The sequence below is a fragment of the Pelodiscus sinensis genome, chromosome 2 (genome assembly GCF_049634645.1).
Source record: "Pelodiscus sinensis isolate JC-2024 chromosome 2, ASM4963464v1, whole genome shotgun sequence".
NCBI classification, from domain to species: domain Eukaryota; kingdom Metazoa; phylum Chordata; order Testudines; family Trionychidae; genus Pelodiscus; species Pelodiscus sinensis.
The window spans coordinates 193,475,201-193,494,636 of record NC_134712.1 but is presented as its reverse complement, the minus strand read 5'-3'; the positions used below and the strand labels follow the sequence as shown (position 1 = coordinate 193,494,636).

Genomic DNA, 19,436 nt, shown 5'->3' with positions numbered 1-19,436 from the left:
GAAAAATCAGATGGGGACCGCACAAGTGAGAAACAAAAAACCTCCTAAAACCTCAGCCCTCACTCAGGTGGCCCCAAACTGAGACACCTCACTCCTCCGGCATTCCAGGTTCAGGGCTTCCAAGAGGCTAGATTTGCTTTTCTGAGGAATTTTATGGACCCCTTAGGTTCTAAAGTGGGGACAAAAATAAGGGGTTCAGGGTGTGTGTGAGGGCTGCCAATGAGTGGGATAGGGATCAGGTGCAGGATCCTGGAGGGAGGTGGGGGGCAGAAGGGGGAGAGGTTGCATGGTCTGGGTGGGACGTAGGGTGCAGGAGTAAGCCGGGTGTAGGGTTTCTGGTCAGGGGGAGTGAGCAGGAGCAGATTGGGGGTAGGGTGTCTGGCTAGGAGGGAGGGTACAAGGAGGGGACTTGGGTAGGAGTTGGACCTCCCTGGTCTGGCACCCTCTGGATCTGACTCGTCCCAGATGAGAGATTTTTTTGGACCAGAAAAAGTAATTTCAGGGATCCTGGTGCCGCTCCCTCCCCACTAGGCTTCTTTACATCTCCATCCCCTGCAACCTAGCTGAGCTGCCCACCCCTGCTGGTTCCCTGCGTCTCCCTCACAACCATCCCCCACAATACAGTGGAGCACAGCATTAGTTCCCTGCATCCCCTTGCAGCCCAGCTGAGCCGTTTCCTTGCACCTCCGCCCAAGCTCTGCAAACCTGCTGAGCCCAGTGCTGATTTCCTGCCCCTCTGTTGAGTCTAGCCCCAGGTTCCTGGCACCTCCCCCTCCCGCAACCCAGCTGAGCTCTGTGCTCCACACCTCCCCTCCAACCCAGCTGAGCTCTGCGCCCAGCACCTCCCCTCTCCCACAGACCAGGTGAGCTCCTTGCCCAGCCCTTACCCCCTGGAGGGGAAGGGAAACAGCAGCGTGCAGCTGCTTCTGGCTGCAGCTGCTGTTTCTGGGATATTTTAAGTGTTTATGGGGGCACCGGAAGATGAGATTAAAATTTGCAAATACCCTGGATTTTATGGGGCATATAGTCAGCATAGGCTGTGTGCTCCGCTCCCACCCCAGCCTGGCGCCCCCTTAGCATGGTGCCTGGGGGCAACTGCCCCGCCCTACCCACCCCTTCACTATGCCTCTGAACCACAGCAAGGACATGTAGGAGACTACTTTGCCATATGGCAGCTTGCACCTACGTGGTGAGCCTACAGAGGTGGTTGAGGAGCATCCAGAACCCAGCACGCTCACCGGCACATGTTCGCTAATACATTGGTAAAGAGGTTCATGAAAGGGTTAGACAGGGTGATTCCCTACACGTGCCCCCCCCGGTGCCACGCTGGGATCTCAGTCTGGTCCTGACAGGTCTTATTGAGGGCACCCTTTGAGCCTTTAGCCACCTGCTCTCTGAAGCACTTGTGGAAGGTGGCATTCTTGATCGCAATCACCTCGGCCAGGAGGGTCTCGCAAGTGAGGGCCCTCACTTTGGAGCCCCCTTACATGATTTTCTTTAAGGACAAGGTAAGTATGCATCCCCATCCAGCCTTCCTCAATTTCATATGTCACAAGACATTTACTTACCGCTGTTCTTCCCAAAACCTTATGACTCGACTAGGGAACAGGCCCTACATTGCTTTGATGTTAGAAGGGCCCTAGCATTATATATAGAAAGGACAAAAGAGTTTCGTAAATCTCCACAACTTTTTATTTCAGTAGCTGAGAGGATGAAGGGTTCACCAATTTTTGCCCAATGCCTATCCTCCTGGATTAATTCCTGCATTAATGAGTGCTGTGTCAGCATGGGTAGACCTGCGCCTCCACTGACAGCACACTCTACAAGGGCACAGGTGACATCCACAGTTTTCCTACCTAGCACAAGTACCTATCCTTGACATATGTATAGCGGCCACATGGTCCTCCATGCATACTTTCTCGGAGCACTATGTGATTGCTCAGCATGCCAGGGCAGACGTGATCTTTGGCAGGGCTGTGCTGCAGTCTGTTAACATGTAGATTGTGTTAGTTTCTGATCCCACCTCCTAGGACATTGCTAGAGAGTCACCTAATTGGAATGGACATGAGCAAGCACTCGAAGGAAAAAAAGGTTACTTACCTCGTAACTGTTATTCTTTGAGATGTGTTGCTCGTGTCTGTTTCAAATCCCACCCACCTCCCCTTCATCAGAAGGAACTGAGGAGGTGAGGGGCCAGCAGGGGTATATATGCACCGATATGCCAGCGCCACTCTAGGGGGCTCCCTGTCTGGCCCAACGGGTACTGCTAAGGGGAAAAGCTCCAGAATCCGTGTACTCAGTGCACACACACCCAGTTGGAATGGACATGAGCAACAGATCTCAAAGAACAACAGTTACAAGGTAAGTAACCGAGTTTTTTTTTCAGACTTTAAGTCATAAAAACTCTTTAGACTGAAAGTTTTTCAGGCCAGTAATTTATTTCCCTTTGTAGAGTTCTTTTTAATCAATCAGTTCTACAGATTGACTAGTCATGTTATAAGTCTTTTTTTATATACACATTGAAATTAATATTCTTAACATATTACGTTTCAGGATAAACCTATCATGGTACCATAACTGATAATTGGATATTTCCTTTTTTAATGTTTTCTGCTGGTAAAGCTATATGGTAACATGCAACATTATTTTTTGATTTTTTTCATAGTTAGTGGCTGAAGCTTCTTCCTTGCTTAGTGTTAGACAGTCTGATGTGAAATAAATAAAAATACTGAAATATGATTGCAATTCCGCTCTCTGCATGGGTTCATCTTCTGAATTTTCAATATCTACTTTTTAATCCTGATGAAGATACACATATTTTCTTGTATCTATCATCAAGACTACGGGTGCACACCAATAATATTTTCTTCCAGTAAAATTATTCTTCTCAGTGATGTTATAACTCTTCCAGAAAATGGCCTCTCCTGTCTCCGAAAGATGTACAAATTGGTCTCTTGGACATAAATTGTCATCAGAAGCAGATTTCACTTTTTTTATTCTCTTGACATTTTCATCATAATATCTGAGATCCAACTTGCTAACTCATGTTTTTTACTGTTAATACATTATCCTTTGCTTCAGCCAGTGATTCTGTAGCTGCAATATTTATTATTTCAGGTTAATTTTCAGTTCGCTTCAGGACTTCTATAGCTAAGTTTGCTATCAGTTTATGTCCCTCGTCTATATTTTCTATGCGTGAGATTACTTTTGTGCATTTCAAGTTATTTATGCTGTTTTATATAGTCAGGTTGTAGAAATGTTAGAACAGATGATGCTTGCTTATTCTTTTCTCTTTATTATTGGCTATCATTATTCAGACTTGTTGGCAGCTGTCACACTAAATTGGATCACTTAGGTACCCTTTTGGATCTTAAAATAATTGTACATATAATGTCACTATAAAAAATCAAGAATGCAGTTTAGAAACAATACAAAATAATTATTGTTCAGCTATACTAGACAGAGGACAAGAGATACTGGATTGACTGTTCTGGTCATTTATGGAGTGGGGGATGAGTCATTGTCCCCATGCTCACCTGGTGTCCAGCTGCAGCAGAAAGTCTCTTCCCAGCTCTCTAGCCATTGAAGGGGCATACACCTTTTCCAACAAGCCAGAAAATGGTCCCCACTCCTTAATGTGCAGTAAATTAATTTTCTCTTAGTAAAGTAAGATAATTATTTGTAATTTTCCCTGGTGGATGCAAGCTGCAATGCCATTAAATAAATAGCTATTGTGTATTAGATTTGCTAGACATAAGTGAAGTTTTCGATTATCTGTTAGTATGTGATTCTTTAAGTGATGTCATCCTGCAAATGTGGGAGTTGCAGACAGGACTAGTAGGTACTTATCTGTGTTTGACTCTGAAGTAGTATTCTATTTGTTCTGTCTTAATTTTTTTTAAGTGCACAAAACAAGTCAGATTTCCCATTCCATCCACTTATTAGACGTGTTTGTTTTGAGAGAGACAATGCAAGTGTGCTGTTGAGCTTGTCAGTTGGAGAATGAGAATTAGTACCCTTGTATTACAAGAGTATAAAAATAAAAGATAGCTCCCTGCAAATAATAATCAAATTTGAATTTTGTTGAAACTCAGAAAATAACTCTAATCAAATACTTAAAGAACAACTTATAATTGAGGATGAACTCCAAGAAGCAATCCCATAACTTTTCAATGCAGTTTATTTTGATCTGCAATTAAAATATACAGGACAACCAGTTTTGTTAGTTTCATCTCTTAAAACAGTTTCATCTCTTAAAACAGATTTTGTTGTCATTATTCATGTCTGATAAATGTATATTTCAGTGTGGAACTACAAGTACTAAATCTATTGAAAACTAGTTTTAATAGAATGTTTTCTTGGCAAAGTGCCTTCACATATTAAATACAAAAAACAGAATTCTACATTTTCACATCCAAATGAATATTTTCCAAATGCACTAATAGGAGAGGCATTGTCTGTATTAGATGAGATGCTTATAGGTTACCACCTAAGCAGTGTTGTGAACTGCAAATTTTTATCTGTGTCTTTTGATTACATATGAAACTGCTTCAGGAAATTTGTTCTGTGAAAACGTATCTGTATTTCAAATACTCTACTTGAGCAGACCTACAACAATCTAGTAAAAGACCTCCGGCTGCAACCCGTATTAGCAATCTTTGGTAGCACTGGAATGAAAATTGAAGAGATTTCTAGAGGAAAAGTACTAAGGAGAAAAATCCTCTCTCACAAGCAAAGCAAAACACCCTGCCAAAACTTTTCTATACAAATCTGGAGAAGTAATTATTTGAGCCTTGCAGTATTATACAAATAGAAAAAAATGCTGTTGTTCTTCTCCAATATCAAGAGGTTCTTCCATGGGAACTAGTGTGTTGGAACTCTCAGACAATACTCTGAGTCCATGTGGAAAACATGGCCATTTTTCAAGCATTCCTAGAAATTTTCTCCAGCTGTTTTCTTTCTGAATGGTACAAGATAATGAACATACATAGCTGTTTTTCTTTTGAAATTTATCTTGCACTAGGTTGTTGTCTTTCAGGTAAACTTAAGCTGGGTACAGATTTCCTGTACAACTGAGTGGTATTTTTTTAATTAATTTTCCTCAATAGTAAGTATATAAGGAAAATGTAGGGTCAAAACAGAACAGAAATGGTTGCTGAATCATTGTTGTAAGGATGAGGCGGAACCATTATTGCCTCTCTTCCCAACCTGATCCTTTATACCTTCACCTGTCCCACTTCAAATTCTTCCTTGTGATACTGTGACACCTCCTAAATCAGGGGTGGGCAACCTGTGGCTCACGATCCACCTGTAGCTTCTCTGGGTAAGCCACTGGTGGGCTGCAAGGCAATTTATTTATATTAAATGTCCACAGGCACTGCCTTTCACAGATCCAAAGGGACACGATTCACCTTTCCTGGCCAATGGGAGTTGCCAAAGTAGCGGGCCACAGGGATGTTGTCCTGGCATTGCCTGGGAATGGCGAATTGTAGTTGCTCGACATAAACAAACTTTCTGCAGTCCAGCAGCAGCTTAATCTGATGAGCCAGGTGCAGTCCAAATGATGGAGGTTGCTCACTGCTCTTCTAAACACTAATGATCTCAACAAAGATTATCCCCCTCATGTCACTAGCTAGATATGGACAGTTCAGGTTGGGAAGAGTGTGTGTCAGGGAAGTTCATAGGCAGGATAGGGAGGGAGGGAGAGTTTTCTATTCATTATTTTGCCTGTCTGCTGAGGCCTTGTTTACACTTACTGGGAGATCAGCACTGCAGGAATTTATCTCCTGAGGGTCTAGTAAAACATGGGTCCAATGTTACTTCATTAGATGAGAAGAATAAAGAGACAGTGGAGATGCCATGGTAACTTGATCTAAGGTACATCAATTCCACTATGCGGTTTACGTAGCTGGAGTTGCGTGCCTTTGTTCGACATTGCCCGCTAGTGTAGACCTAACCTCAGGGTGTAAGTTCAGTAAGGGCATGACCCTGCTCTTTGTGTATCAGTCTGTCTCTGGTATTTCTAAGCAGCCTATCACCATGATATCTAAGCACTATATTGAATACAGTTTTAGAGGTAAAATAATTACAAGAACTGCATGAGGACTCCGGGGAACAGATTACTTCCCATCATCTTGTTAGCAGAACACCACTTATCTATTTCACCAGGCTCCTACTAGCAAAATATTAGGAAATTTTGGATTTAAAAATCTTTTTTGTTACATTTTGTGGGCTTATAAAACCTAAGCTTTGTAATGCAGAATAAACATGGTTTTTTTAAAATGCCAGATACATAATTATGCAAACACAATCATTAAGGATTTGTTAGTATGTTGAATTTTGCATTTCTGGTCTTAGAACAAAAGTTTTTTCCAACTTATCTTCTTTACATTTTCCTCAGTTATTTTTTTAACTTTGAATTTAATTTTTTTACATTTGAGATCAGCAAGCTTATACTTCCTTTTTTTTTTTATCCACCAGGATGGTACAAAACAAAAGAGAGAACGGAAAAAGACTGTGTCGTTTAGCAGCATGCCAACTGAGAAGAAGATCAGTAGTGCAAGTGACTGTATTAATGCAATGGTTGAAGGCTCTGAGCTCAAAAAGGTTCGGTCCAACTCTAGAGTATATCACCGATACTTTCTTTTAGATGCAGATATGCAGTCCCTGCATTGGGAACCTTCAAAGAAGGATTCAGAAAAAGCAAAGATTGATATAAAATCAATCAAAGAAGTGAGAACAGGAAAAAATACAGATATATTTCGCAGCAATGGAATTTATGATCAGATATCAGAAGACTGTGCATTTTCCATTATTTATGGAGATAACTATGAATCTCTGGATCTTGTTGCTAACTCAGCAGAAGTTGCAAACATTTGGGTAACTGGGCTAAGATACCTAATTTCTTATGGAAAACATACTCTAGATATGATAGAAAGTAGCCAAGATATTATGCGGACTTCATGGGTTTCACAAATGTTCAGTGAAACTGATGCAGATAATTTTGGACATATAGCCCTGTGTAAAGCTGTCCAGTTTATAAAAAAATTAAATCCAGGTTTAAAAACAAGTAAAATTGAGCTAAAGTTCAAAGAGTTGCATAGATCCAAGGACAAAACTGGTACTGAAGTCACAAAGGAAGAATTTATTGAAGTTTTTCATGAGCTTTGTACCCGACCTGAGATCTACTTTTTATTGGTTCAGTTTTCAAGCAATAAAGAATTCCTAGATACCAAGGACCTTATGATGTTTTTAGAAGCAGAACAGGGAATGGCACATGTCACAGAAGAAATAAGCCTTGAAATTATTCACAAATATGAACCATCAAAAGAGGGCCAAGAAAAGGGCTGGCTCTCCATAGATGGTTTTACTAATTATCTTACTTCACCTGACTGTAATATATTTGATCCAGAGCATAAAAAGGTTTGTCAAGATATGAAACAACCCTTATCCCATTATTTCATAAACTCATCTCACAATACATACTTGATAGAGGACCAGTTTCGAGGTCCATCTGATATCACAGGATATATTCGTGCTCTTAAAATGGGTTGCCGAAGTGTTGAATTGGATGTATGGGATGGTCCAGATAATGAGCCTGTAATTTATACAGGACATACAATGACATCACAGATAGTCTTCCGCAGTGTAATTGATATTATTAACAAGTATGCATTTTTTGCTTCGGAATACCCTCTTATTTTGTGTTTAGAAAATCATTGTTCTATTAAACAGCAGAAAGTGATGGTTCAACACATGAAGAAAATTTTGGGGGACAAGCTATACATGCAGACTCCAAACATAGAAGAGTCTTATCTTCCATCACCTGACTCACTTAAAGGGAAAATATTAATGAAAGCAAAGAAGCTTTCCTCTAATTTCTCTGGGCTAGAGGGAGATGTTACAGATGAAGATGAAGGAGCAGAAATGTCACAAAGAGTAGGGAAAGAGGGCGGAGAACAACAGAACACTGTGACAGTGAAACGATTTCTGCTTTGCAAAGAGCTTTCTGAAATGGTAAGCATATGTAAATCAGTTCAGTTCAAAGAGTTTCAAGTCTCATTTCAGCTCCAGAAATACTGGGAAGTTTGTTCATTTAATGAAGTGCTTGCTACCAAATATGCCAATGAAAATCCTGGAGACTTTGTAAATTACAACAAACGTTTTCTTGCCAGGGTTTTTCCAAGTCCTATGAGGATTGACTCTAGTAATATGAATCCCCAGGATTTTTGGAAATGTGGTTGTCAGATTGTAGCCATGAACTTTCAGACTCCTGGCTTAATGATGGATCTTAACATTGGTTGGTTTCGACAAAATGGGAATTGTGGCTATGTCCTTCGTCCTGCCATCATGAGAGAACAAGTATCCTTCTTCAGTGCAAATACAAAAGATACTGTGCCTGGAGTTTCACCTCAGCTTCTTCATGTTAAAATTATTAGTGGACAAAACTTTCCTAAACCCAAAGGGTCAGGTGCCAAAGGTGATGTTGTAGATCCTTATGTCTATGTAGAAATTCATGGAATACCAGCAGACTGTGCAGAGCAAAGGACAAAAACTGTGCATCAAAATGGAGACAATCCAATTTTTGATGAAAGTTTTGAATTTCAAATTAATCTTCCTGAACTAGCTGTGGTACGTTTTGTAGTACTAGATGATGATTACATTGGGGATGAATTTATTGGGCAGTACACTATTCCCTTTGAATGTTTACAGACAGGCTATCGGCATGTTCCCTTGCAATCTTTAACAGGAGAAATTTTAGCACATGCTTTCTTGTTTGTACATGTTGCCATTACTAATCGAAGGGGTGGTGGGAAACCTCATAAGCGGGGCCTTTCAGTGAGAAAAGGAAAGAAATCCAGGGAATATGCCTCTATGAGAACATTGTGGATTAAAACAATAGATGAAGTATTCAAGAATGCTCTTCAGCCTATACGAGATGCCACGGATCTGAGAGAAAATATGCAGGTACAGTTTTTTCTACTAAATTTATCAGTGCTTGTGCTATGGTTGTACTTTTGCATTATAGTGCGTCTGCAGTATGTTATGTAGCTGTGTTAAATATTAATTGTGTTTTATCATAATCATTGAATGAATTTATAAACAGTGTATTTGTACAGCAGCTGGATGATATTGTTTATTCAGATAATTCCTGGTATATACACACATGATTTGTGCTATGATTCAAGCCTATTAACTGACCTTATTTTTTGTAAAGGAATGCATTAGATATGCTGAAGACGAAGACAGAGGCTCCTTATCAGCTTTAGGAAATTAAGTAAAATAGAAGTGCAGGTAGATTACAGATTGAACCTTTCTAGTCCAGCACTCTTGGGATCTGACCGGTGCCAAACCAGAGAATTTGCCGAACCATGGGAGGTTAATATTGTCTAGCACCATTGCACTGCATGTATAGCTCAAAATAAGCTAGTTTATTGTGTAGCTTATTTCGAGTCAATTTAGAAATAGCTTAATATGAAATTTGGCATTGTCTACACAGCACTTATTTCAAAATAAATCGCTATTCCAAAATGTCCCTTATTCCTCATGTAATAAGGTTTACAGGGACTTCAGAATAGCAAGCCCGTTATATTTTGAAATAATGGGCATGCTCAAAAGTTGTGGAATAGCTATTTCGGGATACCTCTGGGGTATCCCGAAATAGCGGTGTAGTGTAGACGTAGTCTTAGAGACATTTAGGGGTAAATTAGAATTAAATATCAGCACAGAACACTCAGAACCAGGACTCGTGGCTATAGATAAATTTTATGGGACCGTGGGAAACTTGGCCACACCTATAATAAGTCTACGTCCAGCTAAATAAAATCATGCTAGTCCACGGATGTTGCTGGACCAGAGTGTATCGGACTAGAGAGGTTCAACCTATACTAACAACAACAAAACTTGTGAGCAGTATATTCTATATTCAAAGACCCCTTGTATCTGAAAGTGTTCTTAAGGACCTTGTAATAGAATATAGCGTGATGGCTTCCTCTCCTTTATGAGGTGAAAAATTTCTTCACATCACTAGAAGACCTTTCAAAAGAAATCCTTTCTTTCCCAGGATCCGAAAGAGCACTAGCATATTACAAACCATTAAATAAAGATGGCATTACTCCTCTCCAAAAGGGAGTGTTTTGAAAATTGCAATATCAAACAAATGCAGTATTGATGAATGATAGAAAGTAGTGTAAGGCTAAGATGCTGGGTTGTAGATCCCTCTGTTCGTTTGTATCTTTTGGGTATTAATAAAGGTCCCTGGGACAAGAACTGCTGATCTAGGACAGAGTAAAGAAAAATGTGAAGAGTATATATTAAAGATTTTTTTTATGTGTGATAAAGCTTTTAACTGTATAAAAGTTACTGTAAAATATCTGTGTATCAGTGCAGATAACTTTTGCTTATTAATAAAGCTATGCTGAACGCTGTATTAAGAAAGATTTTAACAATATGCAGACTTTAAAGATTACACTTGTTCTTATGATTTATCCAGTCTCCTATGGTTTCTTCATTCCATTTAGTATTATTTATGCCAAGGACATTATTATATGACAAGAGCACAAACAAAATATGGAGGTATGATTTGGACTGGTAAATTAAATTCAGATTGCAGAGTAGATACAAATTTAATCTCTAATTAATGAAGGATTGTTATTCTATTGTGTACAGGCCAGCAGATTTTTTTAAAGTGTCTAATCAAGGTTAGCCTGGATGTAAGACTTGACTGTACAATAAGGTGTTCTCACAACTTGCATGCAATTTTATTTTTTCAGACTTGCTGTATTTTTGAAAAAAAAAATATTAGGGATCTTAGGGATAGTGCTTTGGAAGGAGTTTTCTTTTATGCATTTCATTCTGTTACTTTGAAAAATACACTTACATCCTCCCAGATTATTATTACCTGGAAATGTCCCCAAGATGAATATAGTTTAAGTGGATGATAGAATAATTTGTATTTATTATATTAAGTGACATTTATCCAATTGCCTGTGGCTTCCTCATTCCATTCAGTATAATTTTTGCCAAATACATTATTATACACAAATCTGACAAACAAAATATGGAGGCATAATTATGATTGGTAAATGAGATTCTGAGTGCAGACTAGATACAAATTTAATATGTAATTAATGAAAAGCAATAATTCCATTGTGTACAGAATAGGAGTTTTTTTTAAGTACCTTAAAGATATCCTGGATCTAAGATTTGAACATACAAGGTGTGCTTGTTACTAGCATGCTACTTTAGTTTTCAGATTGGTATGGTTTTGAAAAATATAATTTATTACGGTTTTTTAGGGTCAGTGCCTGGGAATGAATTTCCTTATATGGATTTCATTGTTACTTTAAGCACTTATGTCTTCCCAATTTACCAGTAGTATATCTGGAAATGTTTCCAAGAGGGGTATAGTTTAGGTGAATGATAGAATACTATTTTTTATTATCTTAACTAACATTTGCATAATGTGTCTATAAAATTGTAATTATAATATAATCTGTTACACATTGAATAAGATGACCTAAAATGAAAAAAAACTATTACAATAAAGACAATTGCAAAATATATCAATCATGGCATTTGAAATGGTTTAATTTCTTAATTACATATCCTTTTACTACTATAATGCCATGATTTATCAGCACATATCAGTTCAAAAGACAGACAAATCCCAGTATCTATGGATTTTAAGTATTAAACAGAAAAGTATTGCATGGAATAAAATACACATAGGAGTATAATGAACTACACTAAGACTTTGTTTGTGTAGTCATTAAAATCCCTTTATCCAAATCCAGGCCTTTTTTCTATCCTTAGCAACATAATACTGTGTTAGTAATATAAAAGCTGGTATCACTATCACAGCTGAATGCACTATGTCAGTGATTATACTGGATATGGTATAGGTGCATTGGGCAACCTAGGCTAATGAGTGGGCCACACGAGTGGTCCCCCCTTTTATATCAGTGGGCTGCAATATTATTGTAACCAAAACAGTCTTCCAGGACAGAGTAGTTTTGCTAACTGTGCTTGCATACCTAATTTGCAGGGTGTGCTGATTGAGCTGTAGCAGTAGCTTGGATGCAGGGTGTATGGCTCTCATAGCCAATGTTGTATGCAATCAATACACACCTCTCTTTACGTGCCCTTGCTTTACATGCATGTCACTTTAGTAATGTTAACAAAAAAAAATTATGGGGACAAAAATCAGTGGAATCTGGCAACCCTGCTTCATGGCTAACAGTAAACAAAATGTTTTACTGGCCATACATAACACCTTGATGACCCACGTGTAGCCTGTGGGCCGCAGGTTGCCCACCACTGGTATAGATCATCCATGTTGCTTGGCAGTGCGGAGAATCATGAAAATCAGCATTACCTAGTAGACAAGACATCAAATTGGCAGTCAGAAGACCGAATTCTACTCATTGTCCTGTGACTGACTTGCCACTAAATTTCCCTAAGTCTTAATTTTCTTTTCTATAAAATTGCTGTTTGCAATGCTTATCCACAGTTGTAAAGTTTGAGATGCATTAATGCAGTATAAGGACTGTCTTTTCAGATGTCTTTTTGTTTTATTCCAATTTAATTATTACAAATACCCTTGGTTGACTAAACATTGGAAACAAATTCTTAGAAAGATAAAATTCATAGTTGCTAAGGCTAGAAGGAGCCATTTGATCATCAAGTTTGACCTCCTGTATAGTACAACTAATAGAACTTCCCCAAAATAATTCCTACATCGTATTTTTTTTGTTAGAAAAACATCCAAATTTGAGTTAAAAATGGTCAATGTGGGTTAATTCACCATGGTTCTTGGTAAATAGTTCCAATGGCTAATTACTCTCGCCATTAAAAATTGTTATGTTTTAGTTTTGTGATGTACCAGTCACTGTACTGGAAATAATTTATGAATACTAATTTACATATAATATATTCATTTAAAAATACGTTGAGGTCAACATGATGTGAATTGTCTGTTACAAGGGGCCAATGGTATTTAAGCCCTGGTTCAGGGCTTTCAGAAAGTAAAAATGAGATTCAAGACCTGTAAACTTGTCATATTCTTTAAAATATGTGCAGAATATCCCAAATGACCAAGATAAGAGGAGCACTTGGAACATTTGTTACTTAAACTTACTGTTTTTTCTCTTACAGGTCCACAAACTCCAGACTTGCCACAGATCGCCACCTCCCACTTGGTGCAACAATTCTAAATTCACTATGGTGGTGAGAACACTCCCATCATGGAGATTAGAATCATTTGATAGGATTAAGATAAATGCCTGACTTTTACAATATTGCAAAGTTTCTTAAGTTTAAACATATATATTTTATGTTGTAGTTTACAAAATACACAATAAGATTACTATAAACTCTTGGAAAATGTATAATATGGGGTTTACCAAATACTCACAGAAGGCCATCTAAGTGAAGTTCTGTGATTATGTGACACTGCTACAGGAGTGCAGCTTTCTGGCATCACACCAAGTGGGAGCCAGCAGATCCTCAGCATGTCTGGAGGATGCTGACATACAATAGGTATGTTTAAAGTTACAAATGGACCTTACTAAGTTTATTTGAGACATTCAGCACATAACATTTAAACAGTTTGATTTAAACAACATTTTAAATATCTTTTGAAGTTTTTCAAAGCTTGTTCAATCAACATGTATTAGTAATTATTTTTATATTTATTGAAATGTTGAAGTTAATAGTAGCATACAACAGCCTCTTTATTCTAAGTGATATTTATTTTCTGTTTGAATTTTTAATATCGCTGACAAATACTGCAAATATCTATTGTATTTTGCTTTGGAAAACTGCTGTTTTCCAGGACAAAACTACTGATAGTTTTCTACAGTAGTTTGATTATAACTATTGCATAATGAAATATAAGTCTATTAACCTGAATGAATGAGAAATTAAAATTCTTGTTTAACTGTAAAGTAACATCTTTCTTTTTTTTAACAGAATGCAGTAGTTTCATTCAAAGAATTATGTGGCCTTTCTCCTGTAGCAAATCTTATCCAGTGCATTCTGGCAGTGTCTACACGTTTGGTTGGACCTGATAATACACCCTTGGTAGTACTGAATCTTAATAATCAGTATCCCACTATGGAGTTCCAAGGAACTGTTCCAGAGGTCTTGAAAAAGATTGTAACTGCATATGACATGGTGAGTAGTCCTTTGTGGTTTATGTATGCTTCTTGAAAGAGTTTCTTTTTATAATACACTGTACCATGTCTACTTTGAAAGGTCATTCTAATCTGTGACTTCCTATTTCATGCTTCATTACTTGTGCTTGAAAATTTATTCTCCTGAACGTTCAGCATCTGACACTGTTTTTATGTGAGATGAATGTAAAAACTAATACCTCTTACTGCATGCAAATTCACAAGAGTTTGTATTAGCATGTGTAAGTACAGGCAGTCCCCGGGTTACATGGATCCGACTTACATCAGATCCCTACTTACAAACGGGGTGAGGCAACCCCGCACTAGCTGCTTTCCCCCAGCAGACCAGGGAGACGCGAAGCTAGCGCCCCTTCTTCCCCCCCCTCCCCCCCAGCAGACCAGGGAGACGCGGAGCGGCTTTTCTCAGCAGACACCTCAGCTTGAGAATAAAGGACTGAGGGAAGTGAGGTGTGGGAGAATAAAACTGAGCTCTGGAGAAATGTTTGTCTAGAGTTTCCCCTACAATATGTACCAGTTCCGACTTACATACAAATTCAACTTAAGAACAAACCTACAGTCCCTATCTTGTACGTAACGCGGGGACTGCCTGTATTAGAAATTTACCTTTTTACATATTAACATGACTTTTGCATATTGATACTGTTTCGCAGGTGTATAGTGCTTTGTTATTCTACATTTATGAATTTATGGAGCTATAATTCTTTTCACCATTAATTCAGTCTGGAAAATGTTAATGTTTTGGGAACTCTAATTTTATGAACAGCATGTTATTGTTGAAATCTGCACATGGCTTTTTCATTGTGTGTGTATGTACACATTTCATTTATTTTGGCCATTGTGCATTCTGTAATCAACTCTAATAGTCACTTTAACTGTTAGAAACCTTAGCAAATCTGTAAATGATGTCTTCAGAAAGTAGCGATATTCAGAAATACATTAAAAATTCACAAGTATGCTGTATGAGGAAAGAAAGAACTGTGTGAAAAAAGACTAAAGGATATCAATCCTGTAGCAGTGATGAATTATGAAGTTCACATTATGGCTGTGTCTACACTGGCATGAATTTCCGGAACTGCTTAAAACGGAATACTATTCCGTTTTCAGTTTTTCCGGAAAAGGAGCGTCTACATTGGCAGGCTGCTTTTCGGGAAAAGCCCTTTTTCCGGAAAAGCGTCTATGGTCAATGTAGATGCGCTTTTCCGGAAAAGACTACTGGGCTGTCTACACTGGCCCTTTTCCGGAACAGTGTTCCGGAATAAGGACTTATGCTCGAGCGGGAGCAGAATAGTTTTTCCGGAATAGCGGCTGATTTTGTACAGTAGAGCATCGTTGCTTTTCTGGAAATTCAAGGGCCAGTGTAGACAGCTCGCAGCTTATTCTGGAAAAGCGGCTGATTTTCTGGAATAAGTGGCCCAGTGTAGACACAGCCTATGTGTACAGAAGGAGGAAAATCAACAGACCAACAGTTTAAAATATATCCACCTGATTTCAGTTACAGAAATATGGTCTGGGGAAGAGACAATCTGTCTTATAGGGTTAGTACTTTTGATTTTTTTAAATGAACTAACATTTTAGGATACAATGATATGTAGACATTTTCCTCTAGGATTTTTTTATTAGTTTTGTGTTTTCAAACAAAACAGCTTAACTATTACCCTTAGAAAATCCAACTATGAATCTAAGATCAGAAAATATGCATATGGGTTAGATTTTAGAACAGATTTCCTGGCACAGATAGCTTTGGAACAGTAACAATATCAGGCCTTTCATACTTAGAGCAGCCCAAACAGTAGTATTGTTCGTAGAAAGAAAAATTAGTTAACCAGGAGTTCAGGTAGAACCATGGGATCTGTGCATGGCTCAGTGATGTAAACACAGGTGCAGTTTGATTTAAACGATGCCATACTGTGTAATTACTGTACAATTAGGATATTATAGTACACAGTGTTCTTTATTGTTGGAATTACAGATAATTCATAGAGAATTAACCTCAGTTGTTCTAGATGGAAAATATGTCTAAATACCTTGTTGTTCTGAGGTTAGTGACACTGACTTTCTGGACATATCTACATATTTGGAATACCTGAAATTTTAGAGTTAGGATATTTTTTTAAATGGTAATGCTCAAGAAATTTTAAAAAAGGTTCATTGTTATACCTCTTCAGCCTTAACTCCAGAGGGGTGAAATTATTTGCCTGGGCATTTGAGCTATTAAAAATAATTAAATAAAGGATTTCTCAGAGACAAAACTCCCAGAAGACTGTGCAGGTTGCACCAATACTATAGACAATTCTTTCCCAGAGAGTTTCATGCCTCCACTTTTTCCTTCCTTCCTTCCATTTGTGCATTCTTGAAATATAAAGCATGCTTTGACATGATGTGTGCTTTAGATAATTTATTATGTACATATAACAGGAAATCACAGTATGTATTATTCTGAAATATTTCTGTCAAATTGGACAATGCTTTTCAGACATAAAGAGGTTTTTAAAAAAGTATATCAAAGTTGTATCCTCAAACCATCTCCTCCCCTTCCCCCCTCCCCCAAAAAAAGACAAAGGAAAGATAAAGGAAATAAATAATGCATGCAAAGATCAGCAGGAAAATAATGGAATTTGTAAAGTGAAGCTGTATTGAAAATCTGATGAAAAATGACACACTTTTTAAAAAACCTCTTTATGTCTGAAAAGTCTTGTCCAATTTGACAGAAATATTTCAGAATAATATGTACTGTGGTTTAAGAGGTAATCGTGAAATTTCACTTGACTACATTTGATGGATGGGATTCACGGGCCCTTTTAAGTTTGTAAGCAGAATCCTTTTGCAAACATATTTGTATGCTAGTTTTAGAAACATTATTACCCTTTTTACTAGATGGAGGAAAGAGATGAAGGGATCCTGCCTGTGCTTTTTAATTATTTAATCTGGTAAACTCCTCAAGGAGAGTCTGAAACCATCTGTGACACTGTAGATATATTTTTTTTACATTTTGGGGTAAGTTGATGTTAAGATCTCTGAGCAAGGACACTTTCTGTTCACAAACTCCTATATTATTCTTTGTTAGTTAAATTTTGTGTTTTGGCCCACTGCAGTTAAGAGAGGAGGTAGTTGTGAAAATCAGGGATATAATGGGATGCCAATTTCGGTCTTAATTTAGAGGGAGACTGTCACCTCTTCATAATAGTTAGTTAGTTAGTTTGTGCCTCATGGTCTGTTCAGAATTTTGTTTTAACAGTGTTGCTCCAATTTAACTTGTACTATCAAAGTGAAATCAGAGTGATAACAAACATTACCGTGTGGAATGTTTTTCAAACAAAACTTGGTTACCATGGTAAGTGCATAGGCTATCTTTGGTTTACATTGTTGTTTCATTCTGCATGTGGCATGTTTAAAATTGATATTTTCAAGGCACCCATTCATTCAGGGTCAGTCTATATCAGATAGATACAATAATTTAATATATAACAGTACTTTGACAGAAATATTTTTTTGGATGTAAAAGTTTACCCTAGCAGAATGGTCAACCGGTATTCAGTAGAATTTGTTTGCACAGTAAGTGACTAGATTACTCTATATATTTGCTCATAAAATTATGCAAGTCCTCTTCAGTGAAAGGGTTAGTCTGTAATAAAGTAATTATTAAAGAGTACAAAACTACAGGGATAATACTGATGAAAATCTCTTGATCTTAATCCACTACCCCATAAATCAGTTCAAAACACCTGTTTTCTTTAGTGGTAGCATAATTGGATGTGTATTGTGGGTCAAGTGGACATTTTCTAATCTACTTAGGGATATAAGCGACTAATCGACTAGTTGACTTTCCGATAAGCAAAAGCTTATCGGATAGTTGACAAACTAGTCAACTAGTCGCTCCCCCCTCTTGCTGCCTCTATCAGAAAGAGGCAGCAAGGAGAAGAGGAGGAAGGGATGCTTGGGGGAGCTGGTTTAAAAACAAATTCCCAGCCACTTCAGCTCTGTGGGAGGAAGCAGGAGTGCAGTGGCAGCATTCCACTTTTGAAATGTACAAGAGTCCCTGCTGTTGACTATTCGATTAGTTGATTAATCTAATTTTAACATCCATAAAACTACTATATATTGGAGAGAATTTGTCTGTCTGTCTGTCTCTGTCCTAGAACTCCTGCTAAATGGTAAGAGCTAGGGCCACCAAATTCAGTATACATTTTCCTCTTCTAACTTAAAACAAGGTCAGGGTTTAGTTTTGCTAGGAAAATTGAATGTGCCTAGAATGGGATTGCTTCTCATAAAAACCATACAAAAAAGAAACAGAATCACAAGGTAGGTGAAAGGGACTTGCTGGGAGAATGCCTCCCTATCTCCCCGGCCGGGACTGTCCCAGCCTCAAGCCTCCCACCCCACAGACACCTTTTAGGGATGACAGGAGGAGGCTAAAGCTTCCCCCTCCATAGATTCATACCAGGACATAACTTGCTCTTCCCTTTGTCAGGGAGCGAAGGGAAAGTGCACAGTTTTCTGCCTTCCTCACTCTGGATGGGGAGTTCAGGGGGCAGATGAGCTCTTGCTCCCTGACAGGAACAGTAAGGGGAAAAGCAAGCAGCCCTGGTACTAATCTGATGGGAGGAGAGGGCTTCAGCCATTCCTTATTCCCCAAACCCTGACTCTTGAAGCCTTCACACCCTCAACCACTTGTCCTGAGCCCTTGTTTAAGGACCCCTGCAATGTCAGGTAAATGTGCTAGTGCAGTGGTCCCCAACCTTTGGAGGTTGCTGGGTGCCAGGGGGCGTGGCCGTTCGCCGGCCTGGTGCCAGGGGGCGGGGCCCCCCATATCAGCGCGCCCGGGAGCGGGGCCGGCAGCCTCCCCCCAAGTGTCACGCACCCGGGGCTGGCGCCCCCCCCTCCAAGCACCGCGTGCCTGGGGCCGTAGCTCCCCCCCAAGTGCCACGTGCCTGGGGCCAGAGCTCCCCCCCAAGAGCCATGCGCCCGGGCCCGGAGCTCCCCCCCAAGTGCCACGCGCCTGGGGCTAGAGCTCCCCCCCAAGTGCCGCGCGCCTGGGGCCGGCGCCTCCTCCAAGCGCCGCACGCCCAGAGCGCGGGCAGCCAATTCGCAGCGCTCCCGGGGCCGGCGCTCACCGTGCCCAGGGCCAGGCCAGCCCCGAGCACGGGCACCGTGGTGAGGACCACTGTGCTAGTGGATAGATAAATGATACATTTATCATGAAAGACTGGTTCCAGGAGGATTTTGCCATTGACATTACTGGGA

At 39.2% G+C, this 19,436-nt stretch overlaps 1 protein-coding gene across 5 annotated transcripts in view; it reads left to right on the top strand.

Moving 5' to 3' along the window:
* Positions 1–19,436, top strand: part of PLCL2 (phospholipase C like 2) — a 212,238-nt gene that overhangs the window by 110,104 nt on the left and 82,698 nt on the right. For all 5 annotated transcript variants that reach the window (XM_075922106.1, XM_025189747.2, XM_025189748.2 and 2 more), the window contains 2 exons: positions 6,481–8,967; positions 13,972–14,175. In XM_075922106.1, coding sequence (XP_075778221.1) covers positions 6,481–8,967; positions 13,972–14,175 — 2,691 coding nt within the window. The remainder of the gene's footprint in view (positions 1–6,480; positions 8,968–13,971; positions 14,176–19,436) is intronic.